Here is a 19,746-nt window from a genome sequence, read left to right on the forward strand (position 1 = left end):
AGGGAGAAGGGGACAGTGGTGCGAGAAGGAGTGGAAGAGGGAACAGTGACGGGGACGGAGGGAGGTGTGGAGGTGGGAGGGGAGGGGGTGGGAGGGGGAGATGGGGGAAGGAGTGGGGGACAGCCTGCCAAGCTTCCTCGAGGACGAGACAAGGGAATTGGTGGGGGTTAGCGGGGATGGGACGTTGTGTCTCCCCGCTACCTCCTACACCAAAGAAGAAGGGGAAGAAGAGGGGAAGTTTGGCAGGTAGTGAGAGGGAGGGGGTGTGGAGGGGGAGGGGGGCTAAGAGAGTGGCGGGGGGGGGAGGGTAATTTGTCCTCCCTGTTTGCCTCAGCCCCTTGCATTTTAGTGGATGACTCCAGTGAGGGGTCGGTGGGCTGTTTGCTAGAAGGATCCCAACTCCTCTTTGAGGAGATGGGGTCCCCTACATGCAGCCCCGAGGCAAACAGGGAGGGGGGGGATGGTGGGTGGGGAGGGAGGACCCAACACACTGCCTGGGTCATGGGTTGGGATGGAGGACGGGGGGGCGTCAGGAGTGGAGAGGACGTCCCCGCCGGTGGAGATGGACCAGGGGAGCATTGGGTGAGTCTCCTGTTTTTTCTTTGGTTTTTGGGGTTTTATTTGTTGTTAATAATTAAATGAATAGTTCTGTTTCTTTTTTAGTCTAAATGTTAGGGGGATAAGGAATAATGTTAAAAGGAGGGCGGTTTTTTGTTATTTAGAGGGTGTGGGGTTTGATTTCTGTTTTTTACAGGAGGTTCACCTGAGGGATGGTGGGGATGTGTGTAGATTTAAGAGGGAGTGGGATAAGGGGGAATCTTTTGGGGCATAGGAGGGGTGCACTCAACAGGAGTAGGGATTTTGTGTGGGCATAGAGAGGTTAAAATAGAGAACACTTTTGTAATAATGCAGGGTAGAGTTTTGGGGATAGATGTTAAGTTTAGAGAAGCTAGATATAGGTTAATTGGGGTGTATGGGCCACAGGTGGCGGCAGACAGGAGGGAGATGGTGGACTGTCTGGCGCCCCTGTGTGTTACAAACAGGCACTTGGTGATAGGAGGAGACTTTAATATAGATTTAGGGGTAGGCGGTGATAGCAGTGCAGGTGCCATCTCTGGGCTAATGGCTTGCCATGGTCTGGTTGATGGTGGCCTGCACACTACTCCGGCAATGGTCGGTCCTACATGGCGCAACTCCAGGGGGTTGCGCGGAGGCTCGACTACATTTTTGTATCCAGGTCTTTGGGTCAGTTGTCTGGGCGGCTGTTGCCTGTTTTCTTCACGGATCACGACGGGGTGTTCCTGCAGGTGGGGTCGCCAGTCTGCCTCTTCGGTAGGGGGTACTGGAAGTTAGATCGGGATATACTGGAGGAGCAGGCTTTCGTTGACGCATTTTTTGTTTCTTTCGGAGGCTTGACGGCCTCCGGTCTATGTGCGAGGGGTGTTAGAGTGGTGGGATTTAGTTAAGGGGAGGATAAGGGCTTTTATAATAGGATATTGTAGAAGGAAAAAAAGGGAGGAAAGGAGGGAGGTGGATCGTATCCAAAGGTTAATTGAACTCGAGTACGAGGCAGGCAACCTCGGCGGGTCGATTGACTGGGAGAGATTCGCAGCCCTAAAGGCGCAGCTCAGGGAGCTGCAGGAGCAGAAGGCTCGAGCTTTCCTGGAGCGTGCGCATAGTGGCTTTCTAGAACATAATGAGACTTGTTCCGCTATGTTCTTTAAGTCGGTTAGGGCCAGGCAGAGTAGGAAGGTAATGCATGGAGTTAGGGAAGAAAATGGTAGTATAGTAAGTAAACCAGAGGAAATGGTCAGGGTGACAACTGATCATTTCCAAGGTTTATTTAAGGAAAGGGAAATAGATGTAGAGCAGGGAAATGTGTTTTAGAACACTTGTCCCGGCGGTTGCCAGAGGACATTAGAGACGTGATGGAGGCCCAGATCTCACTAGAAGAGGTTGAGAGCGCTCTTAGGAGGATGGGAAAAGGGAAGGTGCCTGGGATGGATGGGCTGCCGGCTGAGTTTTACCTCAAGTTTTGGGGTATACTTGGACCAGTGGTTCTCGAAGTCTTGAAGGCCATCCTTGAGACGGGGTCCCGGGGGATCAATGGCTGTTGGTGTGCTGTCACTTCTTTATAAGAAGGGGGAAGCAACTGACCTTGGCAACTGGCGGCCATTGACCATGCTGTGCGTAGATTACAAGATTCTTGCAAAGGTTTTAGCAGACCGGTTGCGCACAGCCCTTCCCTACGTCGTCCACGAGGATCAGACGTGCGGGGTAGAGGGCCGCTCTATAAGATGGAACCTACAGTTGATCAGGGATTCCATCGCTTGGGTCGAAGATAGAGGGCTGCCTTTAATGGTAGCAGCGCTAGATCAGGCGAAAGCTTTTGATCGCGTGAATAGATCTTTTCTATTCAGGGTGTTAGGTAGATTAGGATTTGGGGAGAAGTTTATAGGATGGATCCGTACTTTATATGTCGGAGCGGGGTGTCGAGTTAGTGTAAATAGTCACTTAGGTGACGTTTTGACCTCTCGTCTGGGGTCAGGCAGGGATGCCCACTCTCGGCTCTCCTCTTCATACTGTACATGGAGCCTCTGGGGGCTGCCATTAGGGCAGACACAGGGGTGGAAGGCTTGTTGATCCCTGGAAGTGGTGGGCTGCGTGTTAAGATGACGCAGTACGCCGACGACACTTCCTTGCTGTTGTGCAAGGACTCGTGCCTGACAAGGTCCCTTGCCATCTTTGGGGATTTTACCCGAGCGTCGGGAGCAGTTCTGAACCATGCAAAGTCTTCCGTCAAGTTTTTCGGAAGATGGCGCGGTAGAACGGATGTGCCTGGGGGGTTATCTCTCTGTGTAGGGGCCCAGAGGATTCTCGGGGTTCATTTTGAGACCTCCGGCTCAGCGACGCTAAACTGGAACATGCGTATCGCAGTGGTACAGAGGAAGCTAGCAATGTGGAAGGCTAGGTATTTGTCTTTTATGGGCAAAGTCCTGGTCCTAAAGGTGGATGTGTTGCCGTCTCTTTTGTATTTGGCATACATCTACCCATTGCCGGCTTGTCTGAGGAGGCCTCTAGTGAGGCTTGTGTTTCAGTTTATGTGGAGTGGCAGGTGCGAGTGGGTCGCCAGGGCACGCATGATCTGTCCCATCGGGGAGGGAGGTAGGGGGGTACCACATTTCCCCCTCAAGCTGGACTCAATTTTTGTTTCTTTCTTGTTAGCGGAGCTTGCTCAGCCAGTGATACACCCGTCCGGTTACCTCCTGCGGGTGTTCTTCTCGTACCAGGCGAGAAGCGTAATGGTGTGGTCTAACGCGGGTCCTCGGGCGGAACAGCTGCCGTGGCACTTTGGCCATGCGGCCAAGTGGCTGCGTGCGCACCCCGAGGTTGAAGTTGCCCGAGTAGGTTTAGACCACAGGCACCTGTACGAGGAGGTCAGGCAGGCAGGGAGTCCTGCGCCAGTAGCGGGCATCTCGTCAGTGGTCTGGGAGGGAGTGCAGGCGCGGGGCCTGGACAACGGGCTCAAGGACCTGAATTGGTTGAGCCTTCATAAGCGCTTGCCGGTACGTTCCATCTTGTACCGGTATAGTTTGGTGCAATCCCCCACCTGTCCAAGATCCTCTTGTGGCAGGGAGGAGACTGTGCGCCATGTCTTTTGGGACTGTGCCTTTGCCGGACTAGTCTGGGCTAGGGCACGGGTGATGCTAGGTGTGGTTAGGAGTGATTTTGTTTTGACATGGGCTAGGCTAGAGAGAGGCGTAGGGAGAGCAAAGGGAACGGATAGGGACAGGTTTCTGCTCTGGCTTCTCATGAGTCTCTTTAAAAGGGACTGTGGGAAGCCAGGAAGAATTTTGTCAAGACAGGGAGAGATTGGGGGTGGAAGGGATAGTGAGAAGGGTGGAAGGTGATTTGAGGGGGAGGATGAAGAGGGAGGAGAGGAAGTGGGGGAAGCATGCGGCACGGGAGAGGTGGAAAGGGGGTTTAGGGCTGGGAGTGTTAGAGTGAGTTTGGTAAGGGGATAGATTAGGGAAGGGGAGATAGGGAAAGGGTTAGGTATTGGTTAGGTATGACGGGGAGGGACGATGCTCCCCTGAGGTTTGTTTTGTTTGGTGTTTGGTGATTTGGTTTTGTAAATATAAGTAAGTAATTAAGAATGAATGAGAGATATGATTTTGTAAAGTGTGAATGGTATTGATTGTAAATAAATTATTTTAACCACCTTCAACTGTTTTGGTTTGCTTCCTGTTTTTAAGTTTGTTGTGGGTTTTTCTTTTGTTTGCCTCTTCTTGGGCAGATTTAGTGGGTCTCATGGTGGGTGTCTTTTAGGTCCCAGTTGTTGTTACTAGTCAACTTTCAGTGGACACTGAGAGCAAAACTTCAACATTATGTTATTGTACTTTTATTGTATCAAATGGTTGTTTTATGCAACAGAATAGAGGGTTCTTAGAACTATTGTGTCTGTGTTCTACTGAGGATGGGCCTCTGGGAGAAAACACTGACAGGAGATTTACAATGTCTTTTGGGTGATAAAACCTAAAGAGACAGTATTCCAGATTATGAGTTAATGTTTCTGTTCTATATGTTACCAGGGAGAGATGACCTCAGGGCCAGACCCTGGTTTCTACACAGAGTACTGTTTTTACAGCAGATGCTGTCTGCTGTGAATTATAAGTATCTTTCATACAAATCTTAACCTTGTGACCCGTTCTATACATCTGTTGTTGGTCATGTAGGTTGAAAGGGGTGTATCTTAGCTATAAAAGACCTTTGTACTTTTGTCTCGTGGCTCTCAACGAATCATCTGGGGGTGATTTGTTGACCAGCCAATATTATTGTAGAACACTCAATTGATTCACTTTATATGTGTGTTGTATTGACCTGCTCCCTTATTAATAAGTGAATAAAGATTTAGTTTAAGAATAAATCTGACTTGTGTGATAAGTTTGTTTCTCATTTGATATTAAAGAAATTAACAACCACATTTGGCAATGTGAATCTTGACTTGGTGACTGCTCCTGACGACCTGGGTAAATGGTCCTCGAGGGATCCCTCAAACTTGGAATCTCATGGAGACCACACTTCGGGAATGGAGCAGATGGACCCACCTTAGACCTGAGAGGCAGCGAGCAGATTCTATACACCTAGTTTTTTTTAAAGTGAGTTTTTAGAAAATCCTCGTAGGCTCTGAGTGTGTATTCCTATGTGAGGGGGCACCTTGGAGGCGTAAACAGGGCCGAGTCAGGATCTGAGTGTGTACTCCTGTGTAAGGGGTGATAAACAGGGCCCAGTCAGGGCCCTCAGGAGTATAAATGTAAATGTATGAGTTGCATTATCCTAGGAACTAACCATGAGAGAAATGTGAAAATATTCCTGCAGGTAAAAATATTGTTGAAAAACGAATTGATTAGGTATGTTTGGGAATAGCATTGTGTGACTGATATGAGAGTTGTGTGAATGTGGAAATGAGTCTTAATCTGATGTTTGGATAGTAACATATAGAAATATGCTTACTCAGATTATTGACATTTGGATAATAAGCGGGATGATATTTTAGAAAGCAGCAGAAGGTCTATAGTCCCTGGGAGGCTTGATTTTGCCGAGCTGTTGAGGATCCTATGGTCATTGTCTGGGAAACAAAAGTACAAAAAAATATTCTGCTGGGAGTATGTTTGGAGAGCTGCTGTGTAGCTATGGAGAGTCCTTGAAAAAGCAAATGGAATGGTTTTCGTGAGTCCCTGAGAATTTCTTACGTTTTATATGGATTCTGTGAATATGAAAATATGATGAATTGTATGTGTGTATAATGATTACTAGAGATTTGATGAAGTATTACTGGCATAATCATTAGATACAATTTAAACAACCCATATGTAGACGAACGTAGGTTTTGAGTTGGTTTCTTTAATGGATCATTTGATAAAGATGAGGTTTAAGCATTATTAGACTGTCAACAAAGTCTGGGCAGTTGTCTCAGAAACTGATGGGAGTGTGTCCATTTTAGGATAAGTTATCCTAAGAGGTGACTTAAACCCTAACTGGATTTTCTCCAACTGAAATAAAACTGCTTAAGGCCTGAAAATTTGGTGTCTTCCCAGTTTTCTGCAACAGTCCGGGTACTACATTTGAAATAAAACTGCCCCTAAGGTTCTTCCCAGTATGAGAGGAGTTGCAAGATTTATTGAATAAACCTTTTTCCATAAAGTTAGAGTGAACCAAGGTGGCTGACTAGCTGTTGATGTTGAAGAAGTGTCCCGTCCACAAGATTATACGTCACAGTGGCAGAATCACCTGAAAGACGCTCACATCGCCATCTGCTGACTGGAGTTGGTATCGCAGTTGAGAAAATACTTTGACAAAAAGCTAAAAATCCACTAAAAGCCATCGACTCCCTTTGAAAACGGGCGATGTGGCATAAGAAACATTTATTATAGTGTAAAAATTTACTACAAAGTGTAGCTAAATAGAATAACTTTGGTCATACCCACTCAGCACGTGACGTCCAAGGACGTTAAATTATGAGCGATATCAGGTCTGTCTGTTGTGGCTGCTATTTCGCCCCAAAATAGTCATCCCATATTGGGCTGTGTATAACTATGTAAATGTCTCTCGGACAAGGTGACTTTTATCAATATACCCTCTAAAAAGTAAAGATTCCTGGAGTATCCTTTAGGGGTTCTTCAAATTGAAACTGTGGGGGAACCCCTAAAAGTTCTTTGAAGAACCTTTTGTGGGAACCCCCATAAGTTCTTCGAAGAACCCCTTATCATGGTTCCTCTAAGAACCTTTTTTTAAAACTCCCTGTCCACCCTCCTTCTATTATAAAAGCATATTTTAATAATACTAATAACAATATTGACAATATTGATTTAAATAATGAATTGTTTATTTAGTGGCACCACAAATATGAATTCATATTTACAAAACAATTCACCAAACAAGACACATTACAAAATTGCAATGTCAGACCATAACAAATAATACATTTACTTTGTTTAGTGATTTTCATGACATTAAAAAAAATAATAATAATGTACAATAAAAACAACATACATACAACATGAATCATAGGTAAACTAGCAATATTGTAGACTTGATGCTAAATACAAATTTTTCAGCTTTAGTGTGTATATCATATCCACTTAGTTATGTTAGGAAGTTTGCCATCTTTATGACCGGCCCTGGTAACTTCACCCCAACTTCTCTTATCCCCAGAACACAGTAACTTCAACAAAATAACAAAAGTGTTTTTCTGACATTTTGGAGTTTTTATAAGGGAACCTATGTTTAAAAAACAGATGATTGGTGCATAGCAGTACCCCAAGTCAATCATTGACAAGAACTCCCTTGTAGGCCATGGAGCTTTGTTCTCCCCATCATGCAATGCCAGCTCACCATTTCACTCACACTACAAAATATGGAACCCCCACCAGACACATAAGTTGCAGCTAATTAGCTGGATTCTCTACAACAAAATGCGTAACAAATACGCACCAAAATCTGGTGTTCTCATAACATTACAAACATTTGCAAAGAAAATATTTAATTTAAATCACATAGGAAGGATAAAAAAGACCAATAACAAATGTTCAGCTGGAGATTTTATCCTCCCTATAAGCAAGCTGCAAACACCTACCATGTTTATGAAGAAACAGATGATTGGTCAACAATAAAGTGGCAAGGGGAATCACCAATATAACCCTGTTACACATAGGCATACCTTGTCACGGACAAAAGCCACTCAGGTCCTCATTGAATAGGTAGGGCAAGAGCAGGATCGCTGCGGTGGTCTCCAGTCCTAGTAAAGAAAAGCGATTATCTTACTACACTTGCTAATTTTATTACAAAATACATTAGAGAAAGGAAGAAATAAGAGCGAATACTTCTTCCGTATTGTCCTTCAAGGACTGTCAAAATAGCAGGATGATGTCCTCACCCCTGCCTCGCCTCTCTACCTCTGCTAGTCCTTGAATTCTCTATGTGTCTATATCCATTCCATGGACTTGATTCTTTTCTGAGAAGATCTGACAATATAATTTGCACACATTTATATGCTAATAGAAGTTTTAACGCTATGTGGGTTAAATGCACACTTCAAAAGCTGTTACAAATGTATCTTCTTCTTGATCCCAATTGCATTGTGTCCATGTTCTGTCCTATAAGAATTTCAAAGGAAGAGAAAATGTGTCGAAGAATAGTCTTACAAGCATTAAAACATATATATATATATTAAATAAATATTGTACATGTAACGTTTCCAAAATGGGATAGTATTGTACATGTAACGTTTCCAAAATGGGATAGTATTGTACATGTAACGTTTCCAAAATGGGATAGTAATTGTCCATGTAACGTTTCCAAAATGGGATAGTATTGTCCATGTAACGTTTCCAAAATGGGATAGTATTGTCTATGTAACGTTTCCAAAATGGGATAGTTTTGTACATGTAACGTTTTCAAAATGGGATAGTATTGTTCATGTAACATTTCCAAAATGGGATAGTTTTGTACATGAAACGTTTCCAAAATGGGATAGTATTGTACATGTAACGTTTCCAAAATGGGATAGTATTGTGCATGTAACGTTTCCAAAATGGGATAGTATTGTCCATGTAACGTTTCCAAAATGGGATAGTATTGTCCATGTAACGTTTCCAAAATGGGATAGTATTGTCTATGTAACGTTTCCAAAATGGGATAGTTTTGTACATGTAACGTTTTCAAAATGGGATAGTATTGTCCATGTAACATTTCCAAAATGGGATAGTTTTGTACATGTAACGTTTCCAAAATGGGATAGTATTGTACATGTAACGTTTCCAAAATGGGATAGTTTTGTACATGTAACGTTTCCAAAATGGGATAGTTTTGTACATGTAACGTTTCCAAAATGGGATAGTATTGTACATGTAACGTTTTGCCCCCTTCTGAGTTAATAGAATTGCATGCTGTAGCAGTTTATATAAAGAGGAAGACCTCCATTGACGATTCAGGTCGTTGTAACATCTTGTCTGGACAGGTCACCGTCCTTAGTTAGTTACTTAATTAGTTAACGTCAATATTTACGTTCATTAGCTATAGTAATGTTATGGAAGCTATTCACAGAAAACTAGAATTGTCTTCGTTATTCATTAGTATGTTATATTATTATATAAATTATTTTGATACACATTCAGAACCAAACATCAATCCAACTTAACCTTTTTAACTGTTGTCTCATCCAAACTTGGCCACCACCGAAGTTCCCGAAAGAAGTGCAGCAACAACGGAGGTTCCTCGATGATCCCACCTTCTAACAAGTTCTTTGAAGAACCTTTTGGGGCCGTTTTTCATTGCCAAGAACCGTACGGTTCTTAGGGGATCTGAGAACAACTCCAGTTGAACCCTTCATTTTTAGAGTGTAGTCGGCTCTATTTACTCTCAGATTGAAACATGCTGATTAGCATCAACAATCAAGTCAGCTGCTGCTGCTCCAATACAGTATGAAGTGAGGTGGTGAACTGATGTTGAACTGGGTAGTCAATCTTTGATTCTGTACATTGAAATTGAATGTTACCTTACAGTGAAATGCTTACTTACAAGCCCCTAACTAACAATGCAGTTAAAAAAAAAGTAGAAATAAGGATAAGAAATAAAATGAACAAGTAGAGTCAATGTACGGGGTAATTGAGGTAATATGTACATGTAGGTATAGTTATTAAAGTGACTATGCATAGATGATAACAGAGACTGGGGGGGCTTACTTTGACACCGCCTGGTATAGGTCCTGGATGGCAGGAAGCTTGGCCCATTTGCACTACCCTCTGTAGTGCCTTGCGGTCAGAGGCCGAGCAGTTGGAAATTGAAGCTCTCAACCTGCTCCACTACAGCCCCGTCGATGAGAATGTGGGCGTGCTCGGGCTTCCTTTTCCTGTAGTCCACAATCAGCTTCTTTGTCTTGATCACATTGAGGGAAAGGTTGTTTTCCTTGGCACCACACGGCCAGGTCTCTGACCTCCTCCCTATAGGCTGTTTCCTCGTTGTTGTTGATCAGGCCAACTACTGTTGTGGCATCGGCAAACTTAATAATGGTGTTAGAGTCATGCCTGGAGTCATGCCTGGCGGTGCAGTCATGAGTGAACAGGGAGTACTGGAGGAGATTGAGCACGCACCCCTGAGGGCCCCCTGTGTTGAGGATCAACGTGGCGGATGTGTTTTTACCTACCCTTTAAAAACATGAGCTGGCGCACACCCAGAAAAATAGTTTGTGTGGAGATCCTGACTAATGGCGAATAAACTATAAACTATCAAAATAAAGAAAGTCGCACACTCCATATATAAACTCCCAGCAATTTAATGGGTTTTACCACCGTTTCGGCATCACTGTGCCTTCCTCAGGGTAATGTCATGAATATTTGAACCAGGTTATGTAGACACAATTAATGTAACCAATGACAGTAGTGAGGGGTGTGTCATAATGACTAAGTTAATTAAAATGAATTAGTGAAACTGTTAAAAAAATTGTTTATAGCATATTAAATATATTACGCTATTGTTATCATATATAAACATCATGGAATATTCTACATCATATTAGCATCAACATACATTATTGTTTCATTCAATTTCACATAAATAAGGATATTTAATATTTTCAAGTTCAGAAGTCAGAACTCATCACCTGCTATGTAAAAGAGTCAGAAGAATGCACAATGGTCAATGCTATCCGGGATCCTTGGGACATCCCTACCCTAAACCCTTCCTTAACCATTTTAAATGTCAACTTCAACAGGCTAGGGACGTCCCGAGGTATCGCTACCTGAAAATACATGATCTAAGTGATTGATAGTTGGTATTCAGCGGTCATAAAGCCTTATTACTTTAATTAACTACTAAAATAGTGATTTTGTCAGACAGCATAGACAGCAGCTCTACACTTTATTGACTGACTGATCCATTCATCCTTCCATCCCTCCTCAGCCTTCCTCTCCTCTAAAGACCCAGTGAGGGTGGAGCTCAGTCAGAGAGCTGTTGAGGGACTGGTTATGAAGAACACTTCTACAGCCAGAGAGGTGAGAGGTCACACATGGTTTAGATGATCATCCATGTTAATTTACATTAGTGCAAATTGTCCACTGATATTGGTGTAATGTCCCACCCCTTTTGGCTATATGAAAGTACATTTCCTCTCAGGCACACACATTTGTTCTTTGATATTATGAAGGTAATTTGTGTAGAATGTACTTTCCTCCACTGATTCACCCCATCTCTTTACATTGCTTATGCATATTCAGTGGCCTGGCTCAAATTCCAAACACAATGCCCATCCTGGCAGATCTAAACTTAATGCGATCACATTGTGACTTAAGTGCATCCAGACCTAATGCAGCTTGGAGTGATCAGATGACAGAAGTCACATTTAGGTGCCAGGTGTAACTTAGGCCATAGATGCTCCATATCCATTACTTTGAGTGTTTTATATAATATGACTAAATGTGTTTCTGTGTTGCAGGGACAGTCAAGAAATGGAACAGCAAGGCCACAAAACATGACATAAGCAGAGCTGTGGGAGACCACCGGTAGAGCCCCTGGTAGAGCCGGGGGTGGTGTTTACCACTCCACCACGCCTTCAGCAGGCTTGAAAAGTGGGATTGATACTGTTTTTCATACTAAGATGGACAAAGAGTATGTTGATTGGTCAGTCATTGGGTTAATTTGTTTAGCAACATGTTCAAATCAAGATTTATTTATACAGCACATTTCAGACATGGATGCAACACAATGGCTTCACAGGAAAAAATAAAGAAAATAAACAGAAATATTTAGTACACAAACATATGAATAAAAAAAACAGAACAACAACTGAAAGACTAATGAGCATTGAAAGGAAATGCCATTGATTAAAATATTAACAATAGGATGCTAATCCAACCCAAAACGTAACTTGTTTTTTAGGAGAGGCTCTGAAAGACACTACGGGGGCATCAACTGAAAATTGACTGGTAACATCAACTGGGACCTAAAAGAGACTAAAAAACAATAATAACAACTTAAAGACTAATGAGCATCCTAAGGAAATGCCATTGATTAAAATATTAAATTATCCAACCAAATTACAAGCTTGTTTTGTAGGAGGGGTTCTGATAGACACTATGGGGGTGTTCACTGAAAGTTGACTAGTAACAACAACTGGGACCTAAAAGACACCCACCATGAGACCCATCTGCCCAAGAAGAGTCAAACAAAAGAAAAACCCACACCAAACTTAAAGACAGGAAGCAAACCAAAAAGGTGGAGCAACTAAAAGGAGTTGACTCTCCACATCTATTAAGACAACTGGAGCACTGAGCCAGACACTCTTAAATAGAACCTGGACCAGCACAGGTGAAACACCTTCCCACTAACGAGATGGACAAGCCAGCACAGGTGTAACACATACTGACTAACGAGGTGACACCAGTCAGTGCATCCTACGTGCTAACGAGCTATATGTGCTAACGGGATATACGTGCTAAAGTCCTACTTCAAAACATAAATGGAAAAACCAAAGCCTGTAACACCTTCCCCTTTAAGACAACACATATTTCCTATATTTTTGTTGGACAAGTTTGCGGACCACCAACAGAAAACAACTTCCATTTCACATTATTATCAACTACAATGATTCACCAATATAAACATGGTGTCTACTTGCTGTCAACAACTAAAAACAATAAAATACACGTATTTAAAAACAATAAAATACAATCGTATCATTATTTTCTCCTTTTTCTTTCTATAGAATCCTAAAACTCTTCTAGAACTCTCTAGCTTCTAGAACTCGTCTTCCAAAAACTCACTAGCTTCTAGAACTCTCATCCCCTTGGAACGAGCCCAAACAAAACTCAAATCAAATTGTATTAGTTACATGCGCTGAATACATGTGTAGACCTTACAGTGAAATGCTTACTTACGAGCCCCTAACCAACAGTGCAGTTTCAAAAAAAAAATTGGACTGCCGAAATTGGACTGAGACAATCAGCAAGCAAGTTGACCTTACCACAGACGTGTCTGATTTCAAGAGGAAACTCCTGCGATATCCGTAGTAACTTTCCACCTCACTGTGGAGCTTCTCTCTCTTTTCAGGGTTCACTCGATAGGCATGTTGTTGGATCTGGGCCCAATGTCATGCTCTAGTACATTTGGGTTGGCACATCTGAGAATGATCCCTGATAGTCTAAAAGCAAGATAACAATGTCAATATAATTGTACCCAACAATTGTCAGTTGGTTGCATAAATAATTATTACTAAATGTTACATGAATTGTAAAAATGAAATATCAAAACCAAATGTACACCCCTTTGTTAATATGTATTGCCAATAATTAACTTAGTGGTGAGGCTGTTGTTTGAAATGTGACTAGGTGATTTGAGACATGTTTCTTCAGTAGTGGAATAAAGACATGGATGTTGTCAAGAAATAATGGAGTGATGTAAGATTGTTAATAAAATTCATTATAGACCAATTGATTATACTGCGTCCATATGTATAGGCTGCAAGTACATCGAAATTAAGTTGTTTTCAAATCATTGAAAAAACGACCCGAAAATACATATTTTCAACTTTCATTTTCAACCGAACATAAATTGGACGTCGGGCATAGTCTTCTTTTCAATGTCTTTTGAATTACATTTTGGTAGGTGAGAATAGCGCAATGTCAAAACATAGTTTTAATGTGTCCAAATCAATAACCAATATGCAGAAACAGTTTGGGATATATTGAAAACCTAAACATTGAAGAGTTGCATTTTGATTCAAGTGGGTAAACAACGTGGTAAATGTAACACAACTCTATTTTTGTTAGTCACTTTTTGTTGAATCTCATAAATAGTACTCTTTCAATTAAGAAGCCTGGATTTTTCCCCTGAGACTAAAATCAATTGAACATTGGGCAAATGTTTATGGTTCTACATTCATTCAAATACTCCTACAATGTTAATACATTCTATATTGTGACATTATTAATATACTTCCACAATATTAAAAACATTCTACATTGTGACATTATTTCATTGATATCATGAAACAACTACTTCATGTATCATGAAACAACTACTTCATGTATTTTCTGATGTTTAATCAGAGATCGTTTATCAGAGTATCTCTTCCCACATTGATCACAGCACGGATTCTCTCCTGTGTGTGTTCTTTGGTGAACTATAAGGCTGTTTAGCTGAGTAAAACTCTTCCTACATTGATCACAGCCAAAAGGTTTCTCTCCAGTGTGTATTCTCTGGTGTGATTTCAGGGATTGTAGCCAAATAAAACTCTTCCCACAGTGATCACAGCCAAAAGATTTCTCTCCAGTGTGTATTCTCTGGTGTATAGTTAAATAGCTAGATGTAGAAAAACTCTTCCCACATTGATCACAGCTATAAGGTTTCTCTCCTGTGTGTGTTCTCTGGTGTACTATCAGGTTGTTTAGCTGAGTAAAACTCTTCTCACATTGATCACAGCCGTAAGGTTTCTCTCCAGTGTGTATTCTCTGGTGTGTTTTCAGGGTTTGCAGCCAAATAAAACTCTTCTCACATTGATCACAGCCAAAAGGTTTCTCTCCAGTGTGTATTCTCTGGTGTGATTTCAGGGTTTTTAGCTGAGAAAAACTCTTCCCACATTGATCACAGCCGTAAGGTTTCTCTCCAGTGTGAATTCTTTGATGTATTTTAAGGTCTGGTGAAGAGTTTAATATTTTCCCACAGTCAGAGCAGCAATGAGATTTCTTCTCTGTGGGTCTCTGCTGGTGTTTCTTGAGGAGTTCTGATCTGAAGAGACTCTTCTCTGCCTCGTCAGAATCATGATGTTGTTGAGCCTCCCAAGAGGATCCACGATAGTCCCGTGTCTCTCCTGTGTGAATGACAAAGTCAGACAGATGGTTAAAGGCCCACAACAGCAGAAATCCACTGTTTATTTGAGGTAAATGGTGATGCCCAGAGCATACCCATGAAGTTCTACAACAATTGATGTCTGTTAAATTTTACAATGAAGACAGTCAAGTTAGCAACAATAGTCATATTTTGTCTTGATTTCACAATAGTAGTAACATCGATGATTATGTGTTGAAATTAGTTATTCATGTTGTTGAAACTCTAAGCAGTGTGCCAGATGACTTTTGGTTTCCAATATAGGCCACTTTCTGTGTTTGCTAAAATTGCGGCATGAGGGCAAAGTACACACAATTTGGTTGTAGAAACTCCTCCCTGCTAATGAGGAAACCGCTAGTTATGGATGTAGTATATCTGCTAATGAGGAAACCACTAGTTATGGATGTAGTATATCTGCTAATGAGGAAACCACTAGTTATGGATGTAGTATATCTGCTAATGAGGAAACCACTAGTTATGGATGTAGTATATCTGGTAATGAGGAAACCACTATTTATGGATTTAGTATATCTGTTTGGAGCAAAAATGGTGAGCGAAGATTTTAAATTTTCACAATGAATTCTGAATATTACAGCGCACTATCAGCACAAGATCAGGAGTGCTACTCACATTAAGGAGTGAAACTCACATTAAGCTCTGTATCTATTCACTAGTTCACCACCGTGGGGGAAAACTCAGGGGAGTTCTCATAGGCTGACATCAAATATAGCCTCCATTTCCAGGTTGCTTATGAGCTAAGTATCTCTGTGTTCAAACAGACTAACGAGACCCTACAGTAAATCAAGCAGACAATAACACATTATAAACATCAATTTGTTAGGGATGTTGGATCCAACGTGGAGCATGGCATAACTGTCTTTACCAGAGTAATGAATGAAGAAGCACTTTGGTTGTTGTTGCATGTCGTGATGTTTGTCATTTGACTGTCATTCAGAAAATGATTTCCTGAATCAGGTGATGATAGTTGAACATGTGACTGTAACTAAACAGCTACAGTATTAAGAATGTCTAATTATTGAAGAACCGCGTTAATGACAGTATCCATTTGGGTGTTGTCTATAAAGTTAAGGTGACTCTCGGTTAGAACCATTGGATTTAGCAAACTCTGAAATTATTTAGAATTTCTGTTCCCATGAAAACTGTTTTCCCAGCGTAACATAAATAGCCACTAAATGTTACATAGTTTGAGAGCATTTTTTAACTTAGAAATTGCACTGTTGGTTAGAGCCTGTAAGTCAGCATTTTAATGTAAGGTCTACCTACATCTGCTGTATTTGGGGCATGTGACAAATACATTTGGATTTGATAGAAGTAGGACTAGTCTACCTGGCCTGCGCGCAAATGTAGGCCTATAAATGTGCCCATTTGGGGATGTCTGATAGTATTTATGATTGTCTTAACGCACCACCACTAATGAGTTGTGGAGTTTCTCAAAGTAATTTTTCTTCACCTCAAACAGCAAGTAAACAAAGTCTAATCAAAATCAATTGCAAATGACAATAGTTCCTCAAAGTATTTTCATAAAATATTTCCCTTTCGATAACCACTCGGCATAAAAGGGAAAGATGTAATGATGCTCTGATCCAGTGGAAATGTCATAAAATACCCGATTACTTCTTATTCCTTGCACAAATAGCCGACAGCTGTGTCTGTCCCAAACTCACTGGCGCGGGGAACTATACCAGAATATTTTATACAATGTTGCAAGCTCGCTATCATGAGTTTTGGGCTGACCCAGTTGATAGTTGATATAATGTTTCAAGTTTGTTGTAGAAAGGCCATGTGCAGCAAATGTGAAATATTTATTTTTATCAGGATATTTTCTACCTGCAGGCTGCAATGTTTTTATTTGTGGGTTTTATGTAGGCTATTTTTACATAGTTGGCAATGGCAATAAAAGTTACTTTTAGATTTGTATAATTTTCATTTAGATAGAATGTAGCTTAATCACAAACAATGATTTTGAGATACTATTATAAATGAATGAATCTGTTCCATGGAAATGTACCTATGAAAATTGTAACTGGTTGGTAGAAATGGTAAGTTAACTTGGCACTCCAAGTGGAAAATGTTGCCGACCGCTGGTGTAGCCCATTACCAGAAACTTCATGATCACAACAGCAGAATCTTTCTCCATCTGGTTAGGTTATCTTGAGCTCTGGCTCCCGAGTCATTTGTGTGTCTTAATTATTTAATCAAACAGCCTGCTTAAAGCATCAGACCAGTTCAGTACATATAGTTGATTTTTTGGGGATGTGTCTATAAATGAAAAAATACACGTTATAACATGTCAACCATTTGTTTGGTAGAAAAAACAGGCGACTCTTGGTTGACCAAGATTTACTTTAGGTGGGGACACTAGAAGATGATTTTGGGGCAACGCAGTTGGGACTTGAGCCTGGACTTGAGCCTGATCTAACATCACTGGAGAGACCTGAAAATAGCTGTGCAGTAATGTTTCCCATCCAACCTGACAGAGCTAGAGAGGATCTGCAGAGAAGGATGGGAGAAACTCCCCAAATGCAGGTGTGCCAATAAATTAGTTAAATGAAAGAGGGAAAATAATATTTTTTATCAATTTTAGAATAAGGCTTTAAAGTAACAAAATGTGGAAAAAGTCAAGGGGTCTGAATACTTTCCGAATGCACTGTATACAGCAACACCTCCCCCATCATTCCTGTATTTTCTGTAGATGTTATATCCCTGTATTGCTACTGCTGTATCAAAGGAATTATCTCAGTGAGTTTCAGAGATGAACAGTAGAGTGCATTCCAAATTCAATAGGCAGGCAAGTAAACAAAAACAAATAAAAACTATTCCAGAAAATGTCAAAGCGTATATAATGCCCGTCCAAGAGACTGTCGACCAATCACGTTCATATTGTCATGCTGTGACACGCAGTTCCTGAACTATTTCTCACTAAATCCCTTTTTAAAGTCAGGGTATGAGTGGAGAAACATGCCTATTTTACTTGAAAGTATGTAATGTTACGATTGCAAAGCTTCACAATATTACAGAGAACAAGTTAATTATCTCACACCTCTGAAAATATTTGTAATGTTGTGCTTCTTGTTCACAGAGGGTAATTCATGCCAATGTTATTTTCTTTAAGCTGTTAATACGAATCGAAAGGAGTTTCCAATATCCTAATTTCTTAAAGTATATCTGGTGATAGCAAGTGATAGTGATACACAAACTAGGTCTATTTGAAACATAGCCATCCCATGGTGGCATTTACCAGCCACCAGGTAAAGAGCCTGCCAGAGCCAGTCTACCTCTGAAAATAACATACAGTCCTTGGACCTTGAAGAGTAACGGGGGGAGAAATCAGCAGTAGAAACAATAACAAAGCGTACTCCCTGCCGTTTCGGTAAAAATCTGAGGGATGGAGAAATGCAACCATCCATGATATCAACATTATAGTTGTAACCATGTTTTGAGGATATACAGTGTTTGTTTATATTTACTGACAAACATTGGAATAAAAAAGACAGTCGAACTAAGCTCATGATGCATTTAAAAGGGAATTCTTAAAGAAAACATGGGTATTATTAATGTATCAGTCCCAAAACGGATGTAACAACTACTGATTGCCCCTTTAAGAGAACATATTGGGCTAATCTAATAGAAGATATTGAGGAATACAGTATTTTAGGCATTGTCATTGGATGCATTTGATCAATTGTTAACGTTTTGTTGATGGTCCACTCGTGATGTTCTACACGTTACAGTGTAGCTTCAGCCATTCCTACAGAACAACATTAAAGTGTAGAACCCCTGTACTGCATATTGGTTCAACGACTGCAGAGACCGTACTTACTGGTGTTAAACAGATCTCCAACCTCCTCTTCCTCATCCAATGTGACAGTCATCTCCCCCTCCTCCCGTTTCACTCCAAAAACTGAATCCTCCACTTTATCTTCTTCCTCTTCTTTTACCGTAACATCCTCCTCTTTCACTCTGAACGCGTCTTCCTCTTCTTTCACTGAAACGTCTTTCTCTTCTTCTTTCACGGTAACAGCCTCACCCTCTACTTGTTTTTGTAGTGTGACATCTTTCTCTTCCTCCTCCTCTTTCACGAGAGCTTCTTTCTCAGTCCAGCAGACGACCTCCTCTTTAGCAGGAGGAGAGTAGCTTAGTGAACTCATGGTCGGAGATGTTAGCTATCTAGCATTAGAGAGTAGCCTAGATCTAAGCTAACTTAACAAACCAGCTAGCTGACAAACAGCGTAAATATATAATGAAATGGGCCAACAAGTACATACAACAGAAATGTGTTTAATACACATCGACTAATATACACCAAAACAGTGTAAATAACGTGAATGTTGTAGCTATGTTTGCTAGAAAGCTACCGAGGTGTCTGAATAGCTGTTGTTATTGAAGGAGCGACCCGTCCACTAGATTATACGTCACCCTGGCAGCATCGCCTGAACCTAAAAGGCGCACATCGCCATCTGCTGACTGGAGTGGGTAACGCAGGAAACAAAATTAGATTTTTCATTTATTTCATAAAAGTTTAATATTATATTAATATTATATTAAACAGAGACCTGAATGAAACCTCCACATAATAAAACTAATATATAACTAATATATAATAAAAGAGCAGAACTGGTCATCACAGAGTGGCTGTAGTGCTTTGTAGACTGGGTAAATACATTTGAATTCAATACATTTTTGACAGCATCCCTTTTGATTTAAAAAAAGCTTTCCTTACATGTTTGCCGAAGGAAGAAGTGATAAGAAAGTGACTTCATGTAACTGAATGTAAAAACATTCATGAGATATACAGTACCAGTCAAAAGTTTGGACACACCTTTCATTCATGGGTTTTTCTTGATT

At 41.0% G+C, this 19,746-nt stretch overlaps 1 protein-coding gene across 3 annotated transcripts; it reads right to left on the bottom strand.

Annotated features, from left to right (window-relative positions):
- Positions 1-10,315: 10,315 nt before the first annotated feature.
- On the bottom strand, positions 10,316-19,297 carry LOC115139534 (zinc finger protein 239-like). Of its 3 annotated transcripts, none has more exons than XM_065026424.1 (3): positions 18,722-19,297; positions 14,465-14,863; positions 10,316-13,195 (listed from the first exon to the last, which is right to left on the bottom strand). In XM_065026424.1, the coding sequence occupies exons 1-3, from the start codon at positions 19,047-19,049 to the stop codon at positions 13,152-13,154; spliced, it is 771 nt and encodes a 256-aa protein (XP_064882496.1). In that variant the 5' UTR covers positions 19,050-19,297; the 3' UTR covers positions 10,316-13,151. The 3 variants fall into 3 exon arrangements, with proteins under 3 accessions (XP_064882496.1, XP_064882495.1, XP_064882494.1); XM_065026423.1 differs by having other exon boundaries at positions 14,213-14,863; XM_065026422.1 differs by having other exon boundaries at positions 10,316-14,863.
- Between the last annotated feature and the right edge of the window lie 449 nt (positions 19,298-19,746).

This window comes from Oncorhynchus nerka, linkage group LG13, assembly GCF_034236695.1.
Source record: "Oncorhynchus nerka isolate Pitt River linkage group LG13, Oner_Uvic_2.0, whole genome shotgun sequence".
In the NCBI taxonomy this organism is placed as follows: Eukaryota; Metazoa; Chordata; class Actinopteri; order Salmoniformes; family Salmonidae; genus Oncorhynchus; species Oncorhynchus nerka.